The sequence below is a fragment of the Ursus arctos genome, unplaced genomic scaffold (assembly GCF_023065955.2).
Source record: "Ursus arctos isolate Adak ecotype North America unplaced genomic scaffold, UrsArc2.0 scaffold_8, whole genome shotgun sequence".
NCBI classification, from domain to species: Eukaryota; Metazoa; Chordata; class Mammalia; order Carnivora; family Ursidae; genus Ursus; species Ursus arctos.
Genome location: NW_026623100.1, coordinates 4205119 through 4229478, shown reverse-complemented (window position 1 = coordinate 4229478; position 24360 = coordinate 4205119). Strand labels below are relative to the sequence as shown.

The following is a 24360-nucleotide window of genomic DNA, read 5'->3' as shown; positions in this document are numbered from 1 at the left end:
GGATCCTCAACGAACAGGGCTGATTCGGCAGACTTTTCCACCAGTGTTATGAGGGAGAGGTGGTGAGGTGCAGTGTCTCAAGGACTCATGGGGCCTTCCTGTGGCTGGAGCCACCCAGCTGGCCGTCTCTGCCCACCGCCGCCTCATCTCTGCCCCAGTTACTAGACAAACACGAGCAGTTTTTACGTGCACCGAAATCTGAAAAGGTTGGGAAGCATGGATCCAGCATACAGCTCACTTCTAGAAACCAGACAGCTATATTTTTGCTAATTCTTCCCAGCAATGCATTATAATGTTCACGTGAGCTACTCAGGGTCTTAGGATTATGGTATGAGCTATAATCCTAGGTCCACGAATAAATCAACTCCTTTCTCTACTGAACTAATCAGAGAATATTTCCAAAATGGGGGTTGGGGGAGAAAGAAGCAGAAATGTTGATCTCAACAGAAAAGAACTCAAAAAGCAACCACTTGCATTTAATTGTTAAGATGAAGAAATACTCAGAAGCGAATGAATATGGTGTTATTCTAGAAAAAGGCTGGAAAAACCTCATCAGATTTACAAGAGTCAAACCAACATGCCCAGCAGAGGAAAAACTCAATAGGCTACGCAAGGTTTGTAACAAATCAAATGCTTTCATCCTCCGGAATTCTCTGTCCTCAGGAACAACCCTCCAGAACACAGCCGTACAGAAGCTGCGTTCTGCAGACATGAACTGGCCAGCATGTACACAGACTTGTTTGTTTTGGTTTTCCCATTTGAATTGTGAACTTAGGTGCCTCTGGACCTGTACAGTTGCTGGGGTAGCGAGCATGCTTTTCTGAAAACTCCAGCTCTCAAACTCAAATGAAACATAACCCCAAGGCTCACTCAACTTAAGACCTGCTCTCCTGTCATGCACTGGCATCTCCTAGAGTTTGTGTACTGCTTCATCAGGACACAAAGGTCACCCCCATTCAGCATGCACAGTTCATCAGCCCTCAACCCCTGGGATCCCGCAGGGGCCCCAAGTGGGAGGGCGGACCCGCCAGCAGGTACTGACAAGGATGCTTATGGTGGCAGCCCAGTGGGTGCTCACATCCACACCTTGGACGAAAGTATAGTGACTCCTCATCTCAGGCCTGAACAAAGGGTCAGTGTCTGACCCAAAGCCTGCTTCCCTGAACGAAAACCCAGAAAGTGCCGAACGGGCCGTGATACCTCTTCAGGGAGACCCTCCTCTGCAGGACCAATAAGCAAACACATGCACAAACTCTTAACTCATATTCAACATTCCATCTGCCAGGGGCAGAGTCCTGCTGGCTACCGGCTGGTACGTCTGAGTTTCCACCATGGTACAATGCAGGGTCTCTGCACACTTGCAGATGCAACAGTGATTCAGAAAAGGAACTGCCGGGTCATTAAGAATGGCTGGATTTCCCTGCGTCCGGTGGTTTTGTCCCAGATGGGGATCTGGAGTCATTCACTTACGATTCCAAGCATTAAGAAGTTTTTGTCAAGCATCAGGACAACTCCTCCAAGTTCGAGTCACAGCAACATAAAACCAGGAGCAACGTAAGAGAAGACAACGCGCAGGGCACCACTCGAGTGAGTGTATGTAAGCACACACAGGTAAAGAGCATGTGGCTTGCTCTGATAACTGGGCTTCAGAAACAGTGGCCAGGCTACAATAATATACAAGCCCAGATGGGTGAGCTGCCATCGGAATGTCTCTTTCCCTATTTCTAATGCCAGGAGGGGTGAGCAGGTTGGTAGGCAGGGCTGACTGATCAACCAGCAGTAACCCAAGAGATACAGTGATGTTTGGACGAAGACTCTTTCCTCCCCAAATATCTCCAGAGGACAGAAATGTTGCCAGTAGGGATTAAATGGGCTCTCCCTCAAAAGCTCTCTTTTAAATGCGATCATTCCTTGGCGAGTACTGTCTCAAGCCACTGAACACCACAGTATGGTCACAGTCACTGTCTGCACTATGGCAGGTGCTGGAAGATGGAACACAGAAGCCCCACATAGGGAGGAAGCTGGTGCTGACCAAGAGCTGACCGTCTGCCACCCCCTCTGCGGTGCAGACAGCCTGCCCTGAAGGGGGTATCTAAGGCAGGGATGGGCTCAGAGAAATGACAAAGTGCCCCCAGGTACAATGGGCCTGACTTTGTGATGCTTCCCTAATCTTCCTCACGCCTCCAGGAGAAGTGCACACACATCACAAAAGCAACAGGGCCGTGAGACCCTGAACACTGTGTAATTCCCCTATGGCCTCTCCTAAATACATCCTAATGGGGTCTGCTCCCTACCTGGGGAAAGGATGGAGGCCATTACAGAACAGGGAGCAATCTTGCTGAGCATGATTCTCCAAGGTGCTAAAAAAGCTGCAAGTCACTCTTGGTGGTGGCAAAGGGACAAGGCCATACAAGGTCAGGGGACAGCAGTGACGTGTCTGTCTGGCAATCTCCCTCAACAGCCCTGCTTTAGTCTTAACAATCAGTCCAGAGTGTTCGCTATGCAGCAGGCTAGGCCAAGGCTCACAGCGAGGCCAGGAGGGGTCAAGTACTACTCTGCCAGTTTCTGGGTGTGGAGGGCAGGTGCTCAGCGAGCAAGCAGCAGAGCCTGCAAACACGGCGACACTGGGTCTTCACCCCTAAAGGGCGAATACTACCTTCAAACATTTGACTTGTTAGCTGCTTGCTGAATATCCATTTTTTGAACTAAAATATACATACCAACTATTTGATTTTTAAAAAGTATTCTGATGCCAAAAAATAAAACAAAACCCTTGAGACCACTTGGCTAGATGATTTCTGAGTGTTGTGTCTTTCTGATCTGCCAATCTACAGTTTTATGAACAGCGGCTTGTTTTGCAGACCCAGCCCCGTGGGTGGGCCACAGACCCCAGACAGTCACACTCATGCAGGGCCAAGAGCTCAAATGCACACCAACCACTGACCACAGCATGCAGACAAGTCCCCACATTTAAAGTCCCCACATTTAAAAAGCACTGCATCCAAGTGCACAAAGAAACTCCTCTCTGACAAGTTCAAAGGACAGGTTTCTCCTGGTATCCGAAAGTACAGCATTCCTATGAAACCCTTCAGAAGCAGGAATGACATGAAACAAAGAAGCAATTACCATCAATTTATTTCATTGGCGTTGGTCATGACCTCTCCTTTTTCATTCATAATTTTAATAATTTGGGTCCTTTCTCTTTTCTCTTGGATAAGTCTTGCCAGTGGTCTGTCAATTTTATTGATTCTCTCAAAGAACCAGCTTCTACTCCTGTTGATTTGCTCTACTGTACTTCTGGTTTCTAATTCATTGATTTCTGCTCTCATCTTGGTCAACTGCTTCCTAGTGCATGGATAGGTCTGTCCCTCTGTTGCTGTTCCAGCTTCTTGAGGTGAGAATATAAAAACTGCATTTTAGATTTTTCTATTCTTTTGAGTGAGGCTTGGATGGCTGTGCATTTCCCCCTTAGGACTGCCTTTGCAGTATCCCATAGGTTTTGGACCATTGTGTTTTCATTCTCGTTGGTCTCCATAAATTGTTTAATTTGATTTTTGATTTCCTGGTTTATCGAGTCATTCCTGAGCAGGATGGTTCTTAGTCTCCAAGTGTTTGAGTTTCTTCCAAATTTTTCCTTGTGGTTGAGTTCCAATTTCAGAGCGTTGTGGTCTGAGAATATGCAGGGGATAATTTCAATCTTTTGGTATCGGTTGAGACCTGTTTTGTGTCCCAGAACATGGTCTATTCTTGAGAATGTTCCATGGGCATTAGAATAGAATGAGTATTCTTTGGTTCTGGGGTGTAGTGTTCTATATATATCTATGAGGTCCAACTTGTCGAGTATGGCATTCAAAGCCTTTGATTCTTTGCTTAGTTTTTGCCAGGGTGTTCTGTCTATTTCTGATAGTGGAGTGTTGAGGTCCCCTACTATTAATGTATTTTTATCTATATGTCTCTTTATTCTGGTTAAGAGTTGGCTTGTGTATCTTGCTGCTCCCCTGTTGGGGGCATATATATTTATAATTGTCATATCCACTTGTTGAATACTTCCCTTAAGAATAATATAGTGCCCTTCTGCATCTCTAACTATAGTCTCTAAAATCCAATCTATCTGATATGAGAATTGCTACCCCAGCTTTCTTTTGAGGTCCATTTGCGTGAAAGATGGTACTCCATCCCCTTACTCTCAGTCTGAATGCATCTTTGGGTTAGAAATGAGTCTCTTGTAGACAGCAAATGGATGGGTCATTTCTTTTTATCCAATCTGCAACCCTGTGGCATTATGGGAGCGTTTAAACCATTTACATTGACACTAAGAACTGAGAGACAGAATTTTAATGATGCCATGTTGCCAGTAAAGTCTTTGTTTGTATTGGTTGTGACTTTCTGTTCTGTATCACTCTTGGGGCCTTTTTACATTTATAGAACCCCCCTTAATATCTCCTGTAGGGCTGGTTTCGTGGTTACGAAATTGGTTAATGACTGGCGATTCTGGAATGTCTTTATTTCTCCATCAATTCTGAATGACAGCCTTGCTGGATAAAGGATCCTTGGCTGCATGTTTTTCTCTGAAAGAGCTTTAAAAATGCCCCCCCCCCCACCCTTTCTCTCATTCCAGGTCTGTGTAGACAGGTCTGACGTAATTCTGATGCCTTTGCCTTGGTACGTGAGAAATGTCTTTGCCCTGGCTGCTTTCAATACTGTATCCTTGGATCTAATATTTGTGAATTGCACTATGACGTGACGTGGTGTAGGTTTGTCGTGGTTGAGCTTGGGAGGGGTCCTCTCTGCCTCTTGGACACGAATGTTTGTTTCCCTCGCTAGATTAGGGAAGTTTTCGGCTACAATTTGTTCAAATATCTCTTCTAGACCTCTGTTTTTCTCCACCCCCTCGGGGATGCCAATGATTCTGACATTGGATTGTTTCATTGAGTCAGTAATCTCCCGTAAGCTACATTCGTGGACGTGGATTTTTTTAAGACCAGTTTCTATTTTCGTTTTTTCCTCTATTAACCCATCCTCCAACTCACTAACACGTTCCTCTGCTTCGGTGACCCTGGCCATCAGAGCGTCTAGTTTTGCCTGCATTTGGCTCATAGAATTTTTAATTTCTGTCAGATTCGCTCTCATTTCTGTCCTTAGGGATTCCATATTCTCAGTAACCTTTTCATTAATACTTTTTTCAATTCTACTCATCATTTTGACCATCGTTACTCTGAATTCCATTTCTGATAATTTGGTTACATCCACATCCATTATTTCTGTGGCAGAGGCCACAGACTCACTGTCTTTTCTTTGCTGGGGGGTGGGGGGGCTTCTTCTTGTCATTCTGATGAGGAGAGGTTGTGGGGTTGTCCAGAGCCCAAATTACTGAATGGGTCCCAGGCTGTGCCCCTTGTTTTATAGGGATCTTAGGGACGTGGGCTTCTTCTTTAAAGATTTTATTTATTTATTTATTTATGTGGCAGAGAGCCAACCAGCGAGAGAGGGAACACAAGCAGGGGAGTGGGAGAGGAAGAAGCAGGCTCCCAGCGGAGGAGCCCGATGAGGGACTCCTTTCCGGAACGCCGGGATCACGCTTAGCCTAAGCCTCCCTAAGCCGAAGACAGGCGCTCAATGACTGCGCCACCCAGGCGCCCGGGTTGTGGGCTTCTTGATTTTTCAGACTGCCTTCTGGGGGAGGGGCCTGCCGCGCCGATACTCAGGCCACCCTGTTTGGGTAGAGTCTCCGTGTCCCCTGCGAGGGGGGATGGGGATGGGCACGCTGTGAGCCGGTATTTCCAGGCTTTTGTGCTCTGGCGGCTTTCCCTGGCGGTTTGCTGTGCCTCTTCTGAGAGTCAGAGCAGCAGCGGCCGAATTTCAGCCTCTGTCTCAGAACAGAGGGATCGCGGCCCGTTCTCCACTGATGTTCCGGCCACTTTAATTCCGTTACTGTTGGTGCTGCTCAACCCTGCAGCGTCCCGGGATGTGCGCCCCACACCCGGCGTCCCTGCCCTCACTTCCAGGGCCGGCACATCTCTGTCCTTTGTGTTTCTAACGCCGCCAGCCGCCCCGCGCGCTCCTGGAGCTCCCGGTCTCAGTCTGAATCCAGTCAGCACACCTGGATTCTGGAGTTCCGCGAGATGCCTGGTGGCGCGCGCACCCAGCTCACGGTCTCAGTTTGCGGGTGCCGTCCGCGAGTCCGCCCGCTCCCCCGTGCAGGTGGCTGCCGCTTCCTGGCGCCCGAACGCGGCGGCTCCCTCCCCCTTCCGTTTATCTTCCGATATCCGTGCGCGGTGTCACGGCTCCCTGCTTCGTACCTCAATACTCAGCACTGGAGATGTTCATTTGTAGAGATCCAGATGTATCTTCCTGCGTCTCAGGCTGGTTCCGTGGTTGTTTAGGCTGGTCTGGTACCTATCCAGTTCGACTCGGGGGACCGGCTGAAAAAGGTGTCTCCTACTCCTCCGCCATCTTGTGCAATCTCCCACAAAGTACTTTCTAACAAGTCTGTGCCTCAATACTCAGTGCTGTAAATGTTCGTTTGTAGAGATCCAGATGTATCTTCCTGCATCTCAGGCTGATTTCATGGGTGTTCAGGACAGTCTGGTAGATATTCAGCTTGACTCGGGACCAGCTGAGAAAGGGTCTCCTACTCCTCCGCCATCTTTTCTCCTCCTTCTACCATCAATTTATATGGAAAGATTTCTGAGCTTTCCCAGACCCCAAAAATAACCTCTCTTAGGCTTTTCTGATACCCACTGAGACACCTTGCTAACAAGAACAGAATAAATCGAGATGAAACTTAGACGCTCACAGACACAGGTCAGAGCTCGGGCACCTGGCGGGATGCTGAGTGTGGCTCCCCGGGGAGGGACTCAGGGTGTACACCACCTCTGTAACGGCTCACCACAGAACAAACTTTGAATACTAGTTTCACTTTTCGCATGTTTTTGTAAAGGTGGAAATCCTCTTTGGTTCCATTTCATTCCATCCCCTGGAAGGAGAGTCACAGGAGCTTCTTTTCCAGGAAGGATGCATTTGGAAATGCGTATGTGGCACAGATCTTTCTGGGAAATCCAGTTCTATTTCAAACACATTAGGGTATTTCCATACATGAAAACGAACTCAGAATTCTGAGAATCCTTTGGAAAAGGGAAAATCTTCCTGTAAATCTTTAGAAAAGTTCTTCAGAAACACGTCTGTAAAATCTTTAGAAAAAGATAATTCATATCTCTGTTTATCTTGACTATATTCTCAATCCTTATACATTGGGATTTATTCCAAGTAAGATAAAACCACATACCGTATGCAGTCTTCACAATGAAGTGACAACTTAAGAAAGGATGTGTCAGGTGAAAAAAAATAAGAGTTAAAGTTATTAAAATAATTAATTAAAAATCGGCCGAAGGATGATGGTTTCCCCTTCTCTCTGGTCATTCTTTCTTCATTGCTTTCCAGACAGACAGCATAAACGGTACACCTAAAGTCTTGAATCTATCTTGCTGTCCTGAACGGCTGAATATTTCTGACTATGAACTGAGCACATCACGACACCGCTCCTCGCTGGCTGACCACACCGCTCTAAGGAGCAGCTGGCAATTCCAGAGCAAAGCTGTGCGCACTGCTGGCTCTGGGTGTCCTCGCTGCCCGTGCGTGCCTCAGAGGAGCGTCGATGCCCTTGGACTTGCAGTGGCATCTTCTCTTGCTGAGCCAAGCTTCCTCACCTACAATGCCTCACCGGGGCCACTGGCAGCTGGACAGCCAGGTGTGGGTTCAAACTCCACTTACCGGCTGAGGAGCTCAACACAAGTTTTGTGGCCACTTTCCCAACTGTAAAATGGGCTACCCAACCCTACGTCCAAGGGGTCATGAGAATGAGGTGAGATTAAACAGATCTGCCCTACAGGCTGAGCCCTAACAGAGGCCAGCACAGCACATGCACTCCTGGCCCACAGGGTCTGCCTCCTCTCTAACACCCACTGCAAGCCTGCAGGGCAGAGCCTCCGGATTGCAGGGTGCCATACTGAGCGCTCAGAGTCCAGAAGGCCTACATCCACTAAGGAAGGACGAGACGCAGCAAAGTTAGAGTTCTGAAAATCAGTCACTTTGGAGTAACCCCAAAGAGGGTCTGATGTGCCCCAGACCAGGCCATTCCCAGAGGGGCCAACCCTAACCACCACCCCCCCACCAGGCCACACCCAAAGAGCCAACCCTGACCCCCTGAGACCAACCCTGATACCCAGACGGGCTAAGTGCATGTGGGCAGGACGTACTCTGACCCACTCTTTCTGGTAGCTAATATAGAATCCTTAGTAAAAGATTTGTTTTAATGTCCTAAACGTTTACATTTTCACAATCTTCACATGGTGGTGTTTATTTTCCTTTGTTTTGTCCTTATTTTCATCTTGGGATAGGATTATGGATAACAACTTTTCTTTCTTCCTGCTCATCTGTGTTTTCTTATTTTCTGTTCCTGGCCACGTGTCCTGCCCAAGCAGGAACACAAACACCTCTCAACCACAGGAAATGCACCCATGTTTCCTTCCTCCTCCTCAGCAAGGATCCAGACAAAGGAGGGAGAGAGAACCCCATGGGGGCCTGGTCTGGGACCCATGGCTCTCCCCGCAAGGGAGCAGACTATTTGTAAGACAAATACTAAGGGAGGAACGGTGGGAAGCCCATGCTGTGCCTTCCTCACAGGCCTCTTAGAACTCGGGCAAGGTCCCAGTGACCTCTGTCCCAGCCCACCGGCGCTTGGCCACGCTCTTCCCACATCAAGACACATAACCTCCACTTGTCTGCTGCCACCAGAACCAGACATGATCCTGCCACCCAGAGGCATGGTCACTCCCTGACCTAATGGCCATCCCAAAGGAGCGGGAACAGCGCTACGGGGGAAGGTGGGTGCGTCACATCTGCTCAGAAGTCCCAACTCGCCATGAGGGGCAGGTGGTCTTTCCAGACAACAGTGGCCATAACACTCACCCAAGCAGACATGAGTCCTTGGGCAATAGGTGTGCTAAGCAATGTGATGAGCCTGGACACATCTACAGACTACTGGGTGCTATCAGTCTAGACCCAAAGCTTCTTAAAAAGCACAGAGCCTTTCTTCCACAAAGCCTTCTCAACCCTAGTACCACGAGAGAAAGCAATCCATACACTGGTCCCACATGCAGAGCCCTCGGTGTCCCAAGGAGAAGCACCAATGTGCCTCTTCCATCCATGCAACAATTGTCCCCTGGGGCCTCCGGGGTGTGAAGCACATGCCAGACATTCCACAGCAGAGGCATCATTCCAGTGAGTGATTGTCCTTCACAAGGACGGCCTGCTATGCAGGGACACCCTCTTGTCAGAGCTCTTATCAGGGACACTTAGGCACAGACCAACTGTATACACAAGGGGCTTCTAATGGGAACATGACTTTACAGCAATGCTACCTATGCCATTAACCTCCTAAGACCTCTGTGGGCAGAAATGTAAATGCTGACAGATCCAGATTTTTCTAGATGCTATATTCCTGAGCTCATGAGCCGGATGACGTATACAGATGCAGTGCTAGTCTGTGTTTGAAAGGAGTACCCTGGTTAGTGCCTGGGTGTGTATCACAGCTCCTGGCATACAGTCAGTGCTCAATAAATGCTAGCTATATTTTTACTAAATACTACAATTACCATGAGCTCATACCTTGCGGAAGTAAGTATTACCTATACACTCACTAGACTCATTTAATAAAAACCAAGAGTTCAATTAAAATGTCCTATTTGCCCACCAGCTTTAACCTATATAAAAGTTCACTAAGAAATACCACAAGAATGAAAGCACAAGCAAACAGTTGAGAAACACAACAGTCTTCAAACTTACTATGCAGTAAAGTACAACACATGGCCCTCAAGCTGTCAGGTTAGTTTTCTCAAGTACCAACATATCCAGAGGTTGTTCTCGGTATCTGGGAGACCACCCTAAATTGTGGAGTCAAGTATTCTGGACTCAAGAACGATAAAGGTATATCCTGTCCAGAGCTCATTTATGTTTCTTAAAATAAATAGATAATACAAGCTGATTGCCCAAAGTAGCTTAGAAAGCAATTAGTTTTTTCTCTGGCTGAGAAAGAAGACAGAATAAATAAATACCTCCATTGGCACGGTATTCTGTGGGTCTTTAATGGTGGTATTTCATTGAAAATATGAGGAAAAAAGCTCCGGACAACTCTCTTCTGAGAATAAAAGATGCTCAGGGACACTCAGTGGCCGGCACCTTGACGTGCCGCTTCCGTCACACAAAACACATGACCACCTGAGCTCGCCTGCAGGCGGGACCCTCGGCCTCGGAATGCTGCTCCCAGGGACACACATCCAAGTCTCTAAGTCCTAGGAGCACAGGTCACAGCAGCTGACTCCAGTCTACAGTGATTTGCCCCCAGGCCCCTCTCTCTACCAGAGGGCACGTCCATGAGGATGTCAGAAAGCTGGTCCAAGCTCAGGGACAGTGACTGCAGAAAGGACAGGCTAGCCTGGGCCCTTGCCTGAAGTCACACCGCTGTGATGGATGAGTCACAGGTTCAAGGCACACAGAGGCAGAGCCAGGGTGGGAACCCAGACCCTCTACCTCTCGGTCTCGTGGGCTCCTTCTGCACAGCACGTGAGCAGATCTGCAACATGACGTCATCCGTGGGAGAAGCCCCCAGTGCGGCAAAGAGTAATTAAGAGATCAGGAAATAGTAGTAAATAACTATAAATAACAATCCCTAAAAAGATCCAAATTAAAGCAATCACAAATTCATTTTTATACCTATTAAATAACGCAAAGAAAAGTAAAAACAATAATAATAATAAAATTCACAGATTTGGAGGCTTCAGGAAAACAGAAGCACTAACTGCTGTTGAGAAATCAGGCAATAGAGAAATGTATCAACCATAGCCATGCAATAGCATTCCACACTGAAAAATTCAGTTCCAGGAAATCGTTTTTTAAAAAGGACATACACAGGAAAAACTGTTGATAATACTATTAATTTATAGTAGTGGGAAACTAAGCTTCCCCAGTAGCCACCATCGGGCAAACTTAATCACACCATTTCAATTCCTGGACGGCGCTCTGTACTTGGTGGAACAGGCATTCCACACGTCTACACCCCAAACCCCCAGAACACGGTTCAATACCTGCTTCATGTAGGCATAGCACATGGTCTCGGCAACGCGCTTCCCTTCGTCATAGCAGGCTCGGGGTCCTATTGGATTCACGTGGCCCCAGTAATCCTCACTCTGAGGGTGGACTTCAGGATCTAGGAGTGTGGGAAAATGAGACTGTGGGTTCATCGAGCTCATATGCATTCTGAACGATGAATATTTATGACGCACGAGACTGCTCTAGAAAGATCAAGGTAAACATTTACAAATGGGGACATACAATGCGGCACCGTCCATTCTCCCCAGTTCCAGAGGGATGCACTGCTCTTACCTCTCGTATTAAGGACAGTATTTTACAGGGAAAAAAATAAATAAAAAGACCAAGGTCTCTCAATTGCAAGTCTCCCCTCTCTCCCGTAAATTGTTCTTAACACTTAATTATACAGGCTGTAATTAAACATAATCTACGTGAAAGGATATATGGTTCCACTTTATATTTATAAAATACATAATTATAGTAAAGCATGTACTTATTGAAATAATTTTAAGAGTATCTCTGTGGAACACGAAGACTTTCCCACATGCCAACAACACAAGGACAAACTTGAGAACCTCACTGGGAATCTCAGTGAGGCGATCAGTACCCTGGTCTGTGTAGGTAGAAGGACGGAGTGCCCTGAGGCAAATGACTGCTTGTTCCTGTAGCACACGTTTTATTTCCCAATTCTTGTTTTTCTGGTGTGTAAATCAATCACATTTTAACATGTGTCAAGGGAACAGACTATTTAAAGAAAGCTAGTAACAAATTCTTCTGTAACACTAGTGTATTTTTGGAATGTGAATTAATACCTAACATATATGGTACATACAGCCATAGTATAAAATGTATAAATCTTTGCCAAGAAACCAAGACAATGTACAGGAGCTCTATATTCTAAATTCATTTCTTGCTTATCTTAAAGCCAAAACCTGACTTCAGTTCGTGGGGACAACGGGACCTGGGCAGGACAGAGACATGAATACACAGGTACCCGAGCTGGCTGTCCCCTTTAGGAGGCTGGCACCCCCCTGCAGGGTGATGGAATCAAGGCACAGAATCAGACCTCTCTAGCCACTGCTGTGGTTTAAAACTGTCTTAAGAAGGGGGAATAGTTTTACTGCAGGATGAGAGAAAAGGTCTATGGCGAATATTCCCTGAAAGAAAATAACCAGTGACTTAATTTCACACAGATGTAACAGACGACCGAGAGCAGACCCTTTCTGGGGATTTCTGACAAGAGCTGGGCCACCTAGACTCCAAAGAGACTGTGAGAAATTTAGCAAATGGCAAGAAAGAGAAGATCAGGCACACCCTTGATTCCATCTCCTCGATGGGCACCCCTTGGCTGAGGTGTCCAGATGCCCAAGGTTCAAGACACAGCTTTACAAAGTCCTCTCACTGTCATAAAAGATCTAGAGTCGAAATTGATTTCCAATTAGTCTCCCCTTCTCAGCATGTTGTGAGGCTAACCCACCGAACACCCACTCCATGAAGCGTCCGTTTACTGCACTGATGAAACACCGGAGCCGGCCAGTTACACCCTGATGTCATTTAAGAACCCTAAGGAACACGAGGTGTCATCAAATATGCAGATAATAAACGAGGCGACGGAGGAAGAAGGCTGGACAGGGAAAACATGTCACTCTTGGACCACTAAGAGGAATATCTTTATATCTGAGACATTTAAAAAGGCTTAGCCCTTTGAACTGTATCAACACGTCCTCTCGGGGAATCATCCAATGCCCTATAAAGGGAAACATACTGATCCCTGGTAAGTCTTGCTACGGAAAGGACAGGGAGGGGGAATCCAAGTCCACTCGATGCCTGTTCCAAAAGCAACGGGGCGCACAGGTTGGCGGTGGATGTTTTTAACTGCCACGATTTCAAAGTGGATGTGCTCTCCCTTTTCATAGGGATGACACAGAACACAACTGCATTTAGTAGAATTTCTCTGTTTCTATAATTTTTTTTTCACTTGGTTTCCTTATTTAAAAAAAACAAAAAACAAAACAAAACACACCTCTTCCTATTTTGCCCTTTGACTTCCTCATTTCTCCGTCCAAAACAGTAATGTGCAGCAGATAAATTACACCATGTCAGAGTCCAGCTTCTGCTGCTTCAACTAAGCCTGCCCCAGTCGGTTTGGGGCCGAACAGAAATCACTGTGAACCGAACTGCAGCCCTCGGCCTGCTCCGAATGCTGGCTGCCTTCACGGCCTCGAGGGTGGCGAGTGCTGCAGGTTGGCAAAGCAGGCTCAGGAGTTTCCTGGTACTACCTACTTAAGATTCTTCCAGAAGTCATTATACAACAGGCAAGGCAATCGGTACCTATCTCTTTGCCAAGCGAGCAAAGGCCAAGCTCTGAGACCTCAGTGGGTCAGGCTCACTGCACCCACTGCTCACACGGAAGAATAACACGGACGAGCTAAACTGGCAAAAGAGATCCCTGACCAAGGATCTCCAGGGTCCTTTCAGAGAAGAATGGAACAAGTACTTCCATGGGTTCGTCGTGGTGGGGCCTTAGCAGCCAGGTGACAGGACATGTGTTCTTTAGCAGGAGGAAAAGGGGTTCGGTCCACTGAGAGCAGATATGGAAGCCTCTCTGCTGCTCTCACACAAACAGGGAGAGCAGGCAGGGCCTTCTTACAGTGGAATCCTGGACTCATTTTTGCTTCCTTCTTCACCCAACACAGTCCCATGGGCCCAGAGCCAGCGTCCTGTGGGGGCCCTGCCACTCACCTCCATACACCTCTGAGGTGGAGGCCAGCAGCAGACGAGCTCCAACTCGTTTGGCCAGTCCTATAGAAAGCAAAGATACGATGAGAGAAGCTGTCGGCTTCAAGGAAACAAGGAGATGACATGTGCATGCATATTTTTGTAGACAATTTATGCAATTTTTTTAGTATGAATCGTATCTGATCATTTGTGCACTGCGAACCATCCACTCATATTGCATCTACGTTGGAACCAAAATATAAACAGTAAGAAAAACACAAATGAACCCTTAGAAGCACAGTATTTAGTCAGATATTGATAAGTGGAGGCAGGGTCAAATGGAGAGTCTGTTAGTTTGGAAAGGTGTGGATTCAGGGTTACCACTGGTAGGCAGAAGGCAAGGCCATTCACACCCCCACTTTCACTACACCCCCGCCCCGCACGTCGGTCCACGGGCCACTTCCTCAACATGCCGCCTGGCGTTCCGAGTGTGCCCAAACCAGTCTCCCTGGCTGGGCTCTCTGCCCTATCCTCCTATCTCCTTCAAGGCTCAGCTTCAACGGCCCCTTCTCCAAAGCAAGCCACATTCCTATGTCTAGATCTGAACCGTGTCCTGCATAAGCCCCTCGCAGGAAGAACAGACTAGAACATCGTGCTCTATGGTGGTCAAGTAAGTATGGGAAGTCCTCCAGACACAAACTCCCAACGTTAAGCAGTTCATCAGAGAGGCTCACAGCAGCCCTGAGTCAAAGAAACCCGCTGCCCTTCACTTAACCCAAGGCCTCCAGAATGTACTCCCCCACGGAGCCTTTTTGCACTGATGTCACCAGAGCGAGGGACTAGCTGTGCCACACACTGAGGTGCCCGTGAAGTGCTGGGCATGCACACACCACCTGCAGGCACTTCTAGGGGCAGCCGGCGACCTAGAAAGGCCCCAGCGTGCGGGGCCCAGGGGTGGGTGTGGGAGCACTGGGGGGAGGGAAGCAGGGAGCCGTGAAGAGGGAAGACAAGTAACAAGAACAAGAAAATTGGGCTGCCAAACAGTAAGGCTCTGGAGATCATCTGTGCTAATGCCACAGCGCAGGGGAACAAAAATGTCAGAGGGACGTAGCCAGATATGGAATTTATAGGCTTTATAGTTTATACCACAATGATACTAGTTTCAAAAGGAAGGACCCCAAGCTGGTTTTTGGTTTTGTTTTTTTTGTAATAAACTTTTGAGATAACTGCAGATTCACTTGCAGTCGTACAAAGTAATACAGAGGAGCCCTGTATGCCCTTTACTGAGTTCCCCCAACAGTAAAACCCTGCAAACTAGAGTACGATATCACACGCAGGACACTGACACGGATACACTCAGGACACGGTTTCTCCGTCACCATGAGGACCCCTCAGTGGGGGAGCCAGGGGAGGCCACGGGTGCCACTAGAGTGCCCAGCTGTGTATGCAGAGATAGGACAAAGGAGTGTCGTCCTGAAGCAGCCGAGCACAGGCCCAGGGAAGTGGTGAGCCACAGACAGGGAAGGGCACCACCAGGAAGGGGCTGTGAGGGGTTCACTGCATCTTGTCTCAAGCGCAAAATTATTAATGACAGTGCCACTCTCCGTTCAGAATATGAAGTCCTGCTTGGGTCTCCGCGGCCTAGCAACTGTCTCCCCCCAGCCTCTTCGCCTTTTGTCCCTGTCATTCCTGAAAGGAGTTTACCCTTCCTTCAAGTCTTCCAGGTGTGATCTCAGCCACGGCTCAAGGGTCCCTTCCACCTGGAACTCTAAGAGCTTTCACTGGAAAGGTCCCTTCCTCCTCAGTGTCACTGGTGCCTGGCCCCATATGACCTCCTCCAGGAAACGTCAAGTTCCCAGGCAGAAGAGCTGAGGATGACCCTTATCTGAGGACAGGACAGTGCCCTGGGCCTAGTGACTTCACCATGAATGCTATCTTCTTAAACAGCCTGGGCTTCGTGACTTTTCCCCAGGTGTATCAGCTCAGGTACGAAGGACGCGGCTGGGGAGGTAGATGGAATGTGGGCAGGGGTAGGAGCCGGCAGTGGCAAGGATGGGCAGCAAGCAGCTCTACCAGAGTCCTACCTCTGAGCGCAAGTGGGGACTTTGTTTTGTCTGGTGGCCAGGGCAGGGATTGCCACAAAGAGGAGAACAAATGCCCTTTCTTGACTAGGAGAATGAATCACTTTACTTCACACAGAGCTTGACCCCCCCAGAATGTTTAGTCTGACAGATTTGAAAACCAGCCTCGGGCTGCCCTTTCAATCCCGTCTCCAGGTTTCCTCAAATTAAAATTTAGTGCTGTAATTCCCAAATCCATTTATAGAAGCTGTTTTAAATGTTCCCATAATTAAATCCATTTTTCACTTGACATTTTAAAAAGTGGTTCCTTTTTTCTACTTTGCAACTAATCAAAGCCCTAGTTTTTGAAACCTGTGTCAAACTTCAGATATCTCTAATTTAAGTATTAATACGCACATGTCACCCACAGCTATGAATCTGAGGCGTGTCTGTGAATGCACACATGTGGCCAACTTTATCAGTGTTCATGCTGTCACCTTTCACCTTCAAAGTGAATCCCGCGGTTCAGTCTAGACTCAGGTACTCAGCTTCGACAGCCCCATTAGCTCGGCTGGTCTGCTCCTCTCAGGACAGCTCCTTACACCCCCATGTGTGCAGTCCACACCGACCCAACCTTGGATCAGAGTCACCAGTGCCTCTTCCAGCCCAGAGGCATATACACCATGTCACAGGGGAAGGTGAAGAAGGATGTGTGGTCACAGTGATGGGTGGTCACCCCCAGGGGATTTAACTGAGGCCATGCAGGTCGGTTACTATGATGACTGTGTTCCCCGTGAAAACGATGGCTCATAAAGGCACTCTGAAAGAACATGGACAAGGGAGGAGGGAGGGGTCCAAAGACCAAGATCAAACTCTAACGGAATGTCAAGGATCTATGCCTGGAATTGTCTGGAACATTCCTAGCAACAGCTACGAAATAAAGAAAGGACAACTTACCCAGCATGTTTAGTGTCCCGATCGTATTGGTCTTCAGGGTCTTGATGGGGTTATACATGTAATTTGGAGGGGAGGCCGGAGAGGCCAGGTGGTATATCTGGTCAACTAAAGGAGACAAAAATGGAAGTGTGTGATTTCCAAGGAAAATACTAAAAACATTCTAAACTCCTAAGAATCAGGTTGTACGATAAAGGCATTTCTATATCTTTCACTGAAGTTCCAGTCGTTACTCTTTTATTCTTCATAAAAACTAATTTGCTTTTGCAATTAGAACTTTAAACAAAAACAGAAAGTCTAACTGTCTGGGCCTGTTCTCCAATCAGAGGCAATTTGATTACCAAGCTGACTGTTTCTGAGATCTGTCCCAGATACAGCACGCAAATCAGAAGGAAGACCGATTTTTCAGACACTGAATAAAGCATGACTATCTAAAGCAAGCAAGGTTTTTAATTTGTAAAACCAATCTGACATAAAAGCATTAAAATATGCTTTAATTGCTTTGTTTTTGCATATTTTGTGTACATAAAACCAGACCCTGAGAGGACAGTCGGAGGGTTGTTTTGTTTGTTTTCATTGACTGATTATTTATTGAGGATCTGCTCAGTGGCTCATGAGCAAAAAGACACATAGGAAACCAAGGTTAATAACAAGTTTCGGTCATCAAATGCCCATCTCAGGAAGGACACAGGCGGAGATACAATGACAAATTGCCAGCTTCGGAGGATCCCGGTCTGATGAAGGAGACAGGCGGGGGATGTGGTCTCTAGGTGGGCCCGGCTGTGCGGAGAGTTGGGCTGTGAGCTCATTCATGCGTGGGCTACTTGGGAATGAGGGTGCTGTGCACCAGGGATGGGAAAAGACAAGAATTTCTGCAGAGGCTCTGAAAGGTCTAGGGGACAAGTTTGGTATGGTGACCGTGTATGAGACTTTAGATGCCAGGATAGAGTCTGGATGTGCACTGATAATGAGTTGTGAGCAGGAGACATTTTGAGGACACAGATTTTGGCACCAAACACTAAGCAGCTGATAATGCAGTATAATTATTATCATAATTGCGAGGGCAAAGTACCATTATTCCTGTTTTACATAAGAGACTAAGAAGCTTGTAGGTGAAGCAGCTGAACAAGGACAATGACAGGATCTGAACCCAGTTCCATATGAATCCGCACCCAGAGCTTGTTGAGCATCATATGGTACTACCGTCAGTAGAGCTAGAGTCGGGAGAGTGGTTGTTAAAGCCGTGGATGTCAAAACGATCGTGTTCTGCACAAGTCCCCTCGCACACAGGTGTTCGCCGTAACATCGCCATCCCCAACCCTAGCTCTCCAGGGTCAGGGAGCACCGGCCACGCAGCAGAGAGGCCCTGGGAAGCAACGTCTCCCTCTAAATAGAAGCGATGAAGAAGCACATAGAAGAAGGCCTTCCCCGCAGACAAACGTGTTTCTGTGCTGTGCCTTTCCACTCAGCTCCGGGTGAGAGAAAACATCACCACCATCACGGCGAGCCGAGGGATGGAGGGATCCGAGATGCCACTGCCAAAATGAACCCTCCTGTACACAGATTCAGCCCCCATGCAAGAGGGCCCACGGGGACCTCCCTGGTCTCCCACCCTCTTCCCAACCAGGGACCACTGCTCTCTTTTAGGTAACAGCACATTAGGGGCTGGGTTTCAGAAACGACAGGCAAAACAGGCAAATGGGGGAAAACAGTCCCCATGGTGAATTCTCCAATGTAACTTTCTCAGAAAACATTCCCTCCCACCCAACCACCCCACCCACATCCACGCACCACCTTTCTCCCACTGAAAATCTCCCGTCATGCCCAGGATGGCATGGGAATCACTTCAGTGCCTTCTGGGGGCTGGGGCAACTTCTGAACACACTCTCCCACTCAGGGGTGAGGGCCGGATGACAGGTTATCGTTATGGCCGGATGACGGGCCAGAGGGGCAGAAGTGGTGGTTCCACACAAGAGCATGGTATTCTAGGCTGTGAGCTTGGTCTCCATTTAATTTACCCTAATTATCTCAGTTTTTCAAGCCCAACACAACTGGGAGGCTCAGTACACATGAGCCACTAACACTAGGAGAAGGGGGAAGCGGATGGTTCTAAGCAGATAGTATCTTTGGGAAGGGGTTCTAGGTACTGCATAGGCTCATGGAACAACCTAGTAATGGTTTTCCCTATTCCATGACCATACCTCAAGGGAGGCAAGAACAACTTGAAAAAGACTATAGGTCTCATCTTCTGGATACTTATTTATGAGGCTTTATTTGGCTAAGCCTATTCAGGCCAACTCCTGAAGTGATTGTTTTAAAAGTCTTCTTATTTTAAAAATACTGCTGTAACACCATCTCTATCAAAACCTCAACAGTGGTTTTTGCAGAAACAGAAAAAACCAAACCAAACCAAACCAAAAAAAAAAACAAAAAAAACAAAAACAAAAAACCCATCCTGAAATCCGTATGGGATTTCAAGGGATCCTGACTAGCCAAAACAATTTTGAAAAAGAACAAAGTGGGAAGACTTACATTTCCTGATTTCGAAACAATACAAAACTACAGTAATCAAAGCAGTCTGTTACTGGCATAAAGACAGACACACAGACCAATGGAAAAGGATATGGAGTCTAGAAATAAATCCTGTGTACATGGTTCAATGATCTTCAACAAGGATAACAAGCCACTCAATGAAGAAACAACAGTCTCTTTAAACAAACGGCGCTGGGAAAACTGAGGATCTTATACGTAAAAGAATAAAGTTGTATCCTTATCTTACACTACATATAAAAATTAACTTAACATAGACAAAAGACCCAAATGTAACATTTAAAACAATAAAACTCCTAGAACTCCTAGAAGAAAAAAGGGAAAAGGCTGCAGGATGTTGGATTTGGCAAAGATTTCTTGGATGTAACACCAAAAGCGAAGGCAACAAAAGCAAAAATAGAAAAATGAAACTATGTCAAATTTAAAAACTCTTCTGACAGTATCAAAGGGCAAAATCAACAGTAAAAAGGCAAACTACACAATGGAAGAAAATATTTACAAGTCATATATATGAGAAGGTGTTAATATCCAGAATATATAAAGAAGTCCTATAAATCAACAACAGAATCAAGTAACTCAGAGAATGGCAAAGCCCTTGAATGAATAATTTCTCCAAAGATGACATACAAATAGCCAACAAGCACATGAAAAGAAGCTCAACATCACTAATCATCAGAGAAAGGCAAATCAAAACTACAATGAGGAATCACTTCACACCAATTAGGACGGCTACTATTAGGGAAAAAAAAAAAAGAAAACGAAAACTGGAAATAGCAGGTGCTGTTGAGGATGTGGAGAAAATGGAACTTTGGCGCACTTTGGTGGTGATATAAATGGTGCAGCCGCTATGGAAAACAGTGTGATGATTCCTCAAAGTATTAAAAATAGAACTAACATAAAAGCAGGAATCCTACCTCTGGGTATATACCCCTAAGAACTGAAAGCAGGGTCTCAAAGAGATATTAGCACACCCATGTTCACAGCAGCACTACCCACAATAACCAACCGGTGAAAGCAAGCCAAGCGTCCATGGACAGATGAACAGGTAAACAAAATACAGTGCACACGCACACACACACACAGTGAAATATTATTCAACCTTAAAATGAAAAAAAAAAATCTGTCACACACTACAACAGAGATGTACTTTGAGGACATCACCCTAAGTGAAATAATCCAGTTGCAAAAAGACAAATCCTGTAGGACTCCACTTACATGAGGTACCTAGAGTCACCAAACTCAGAGACAGAGTGGTCCCGGGGCCTGGGGGAGGAGCGCCATTGTTCAAAGGGTACAGAGTTCCAGTTTGTAGATGAAAAAGTTCTGAGAATCTGTTCTAACACAGTAAGTTTAACACTACTGGCTAGTACACTTGAAAAACGGTTATGATGGCAAAAAACCAAAGTAAGATACTTATGAGCAATAAAAGCAGATAAAAAGAGTAATAGTGGAAAAAGGGTGTAACTTACTAAGGCTGAAGTTAAAATGAATGGTTTGTTCTCCTCCCTTTCTCTACCCTGGGAATATAAGAGCTAAAATCAGGCTCCTGGGCCACTGCCCATTCAAGATTCTCACTCAATCATTCAAGATTCTCACTCAATCCTTGCTATATAGCAGTCACCCAGTGAAGTTACCCAGTGAATGAGGGATACCTGGACCGCCAGCACCCGGATGCAGACGCTCCACGTGGGCAGACTCTGGACACATATATATGTATGTGTATATATACATATATATATTTATGCATGTGTATGTACACACACACACACACACACACACACACACATTTTAAAGCCACAATTGAAAACTACTAATTTAAAAATAGAACCCACACTTTTGAAAGACTAGTCTTTCTTCAAGAAAACTATGAAAACCCAAAAATCTTTTGAAATTGGTAATAGTCTTAACATGCAAATTCATTAAGAGTATCTTAATAAGAGGAAAATCCTGTGAATCTTTCTGAGCACTCCCAAGTCATTCTGAGCTGATAAACAGCTAAAAATAAAAAACAAAAAGTTTATTGTGTGAAGTGTAAGTTAACAAGCCAGGTCTCACGGAATGCCATCCTTCTTAGGCTGTTTTACCCTTGCAGCTTACAGACAGGACCAGTAAGAGCTCACTGCTGTCCCTGCTCACCTGCTTCAGAGCTCAAGGACTGCAGGTGTACGCAGACCACCAACTCCACATGCACGTGCTGCACCTCCTCCGTGGAAAGCACTTCATCACACCCCGCTCTCAGATCCACCGCGGAACAAATCTGGCCAGGCCTCCAGAGCTGCGCACCACCTTGGAGAGCACACGCCCACGTGCCTGGCCCTGGAGCTGGCGCCCTTCAGATTTCTGCTCACACAGGTGCTGCCACCATGTGCTTCCCAAAGACCATTTAAATCAAGGGTATGGGTTGTGATCTCACAGAAGAAATCATTTAGCACTGTTTTTACTCTTGAGGTGACAATATCTGCAGTGAAGAAAGTCTTTCAGAGCATCAGAGACTAATGAAAAGGGGGCCCTAAGAGCTCATCCCTTGTTAAGTCCGACATTAAGCAAAAGACGCGAACATTTCCAACCTGCTCCCTGTCTCCTTTGCGAATGCAGGAGTCCATGCCTTCTCCCTCGAGGCTCAATTCAGATGTCAGTTTGTGTGGTGACCCCTCTTGCATGCCCTGGTTGGGGATAATCACCCTCCCTACCAGCTGCCCATGCCACTGGTTAATTACTGCATTCTGCCCTGTTCAGAGCTTCCCGCACGTCCTCTTCACCGGATGAAAAGTCACTGAGGACAAGCGATCCTTCTTCTTCCTTAGGCTGTCCATGCAGCTTTGCTCTCTGCAGGAGGGTGTGCCCACCTTGTCACCTAGGCGCACGCACAAATGCAGATTCCTGGGGAGATCTAATGCATCAGTAGGGCTAGATGGGCCTGGGGATCTGTGATGGAAAACCAATTTCCTGCCATAGCCGGGGCCAGTTTGGGAACTGTGCTCACCAAAAGCAAGCTGAGTGAAGAGGCGAGCCATAGACCGGGGCCTCTTCATCTAAAACGCTATTCCATCTGGTTTGTTGTTTTCACATCTGTAGTTCAGCCTGACTGCAGCTCCCTGGTCATCCCACCTGGAAAGGCTAAGGTGTGCCCTAAAAACTATGTCCCCCAGTCTAAGTAGCAACACTGATGCATCGTGCTTAAAAAGAACCTGAAGTCTGGGACACCTGGGTGGCTCAGTCAGTTAAGCGTCTGCCTTCGGCTCAGGTCATGATCCTAGGATCCTGGGATCGAGTCCCCCATCCGGCTCCTTGCTGAGCAGGGAGACTGCTTCTCCCTCTGCCTGCCACCCCCCACCCCCCTCTTGTGTGTGGTCTCTCTGACAAATAAATAAAATCTTTAAAAGAAGAAGAAGAAGAAGAACCTGAAGTCTTACGGAAAATCAGTATTTCCAATAGCTCCTCTTTCCCATGAGAATGTGTTCTGCTAGGAGCATTAATGAAAGTAACTCCGGTTCCTGTCCTAAAAAGGACCAAGCAACAGGGGATGCTGAGTAATTATTTGCATAAGAAATTGTGAAGAGGAGAGGGGGGGGTGGATTTTAGAACAAGCATAAATAATCAGTATGAGAAGTGCTACAAAAATACTGAGTAATATCAATAATAACAGAGCAGCAAAATTAACCCTCACAGCCCAGGGGGAAAAAAAGCCCTCAAAAGATGTCAATTGCATCATAAAAAACTTACACCAAAAATGAGCATGACATTCAAAAATCTAAGTTGAAGGAAGAGAGGAAAAAAACAAGAGAAAGAAAGGCATGGCCATTCACTCGCTGGAGCTGCGCCTCTCAACGTGACCGCCAGGTGACCCTCCTGTGAGCCCGAAGCATTTACAAGGGCCACGTGCGGTAATCATGGCCAGAAAAATAGGAGCCTAAGCAATGAGCCCTAAAAGAGCTCAAATTAATGATCAAGGAAGGGAAATAGTAAGGCAAACTGGTGTTTTCCTTTTTCACAGAATTTCCTTCAATAGGTCCAAAACAGCCTTCCTGACAAACACAGGACGTTATTTTTTTTTAAAGATTTTATTTATATATTTGACAGAGATAGAGACAGCCAGCGAGAGAGGGAACGCAAGCAGGGGGAATAGGAGAGGAAGAAGCAGGCTCATAGTGGAGGAGCCTGATGTGGGGCTCGATCCCAGAACGTCGGGATCAAGCCCTGAGTCCAAGGCAGACGCTTAACGACTGCACCACCCAGGCGCCCCCACAGGACGTTATTTTTATGCTGGGAAGAGGATGGGCAAGGGGTGGGGTACAGCTGAGGCCTGCTCAGCCCCACAGTGAATTCTCAAAACAACGATCCTGTAGCGACACTAACCACAAACCAGCTTCCCACAGGTTTTCAGGATGAATTTCACTGTGCCTGGAAATACACAGATGATACACAAATATAAAAGGACAAAGGTGTTGAAATCGAACAACTCCAGATCACCCAAAATCGTTGTTCAGACTCCATCCAAAAAATCAAGTGTAGGGGAGCCTGGAAGGCTCAGTCTGTTAAGCATCTGCCTTTGGCTCAGGTCATGATCTCGGGGTCCTGGGATCGAGCCCTACCTGGGGCTCCTTGATCAGCAGGGAATCACTTCTCCCTCAGCTTCTGCTCCTCTCCCTGCTCATGCTCCCCCCCCCCCATAAATAACATCTCAAAAAAAAAAAAATAAAAATTAAAAAAAAAAAAAGTGTAATCTCCTACCGAAGGGGAAATCCATGTAAAAGCCAACTGAATGTTTACACCTCCCCGTGATTTTTTTTTTTTTTAATATAAGTTCCTAGTGTAGCCTGTGTCTGACTGCTTCCCTGTGTCAGAGATGCACCATAATAAACTGGTAAGATACCCACCAAGGAGTTGCACCCTGAAGCTTTGGAAAAACTATATAGTAAAACAAGGTTGGTTC

The 24360-nt window shown here is 46.7% G+C and overlaps 1 protein-coding gene across 4 annotated transcripts in view; it reads right to left on the bottom strand.

Annotated features, from left to right (window-relative positions):
* Positions 1-24360, bottom strand: part of UXS1 (UDP-glucuronate decarboxylase 1) — a 97240-nt gene that overhangs the window by 20177 nt on the left and 52703 nt on the right. For all 4 annotated transcript variants that reach the window (XM_026515820.4, XM_026515811.4, XM_044379065.3 and 1 more), the window contains exons 7-9: positions 16881-16985; positions 13888-13947; positions 11142-11263 (exon numbers count right to left, since the gene is read on the bottom strand). In XM_026515820.4, the coding sequence (XP_026371605.1) occupies positions 11142-11263; positions 13888-13947; positions 16881-16985 (287 nt within the window). The remainder of the gene's footprint in view (positions 1-11141; positions 11264-13887; positions 13948-16880; positions 16986-24360) is intronic.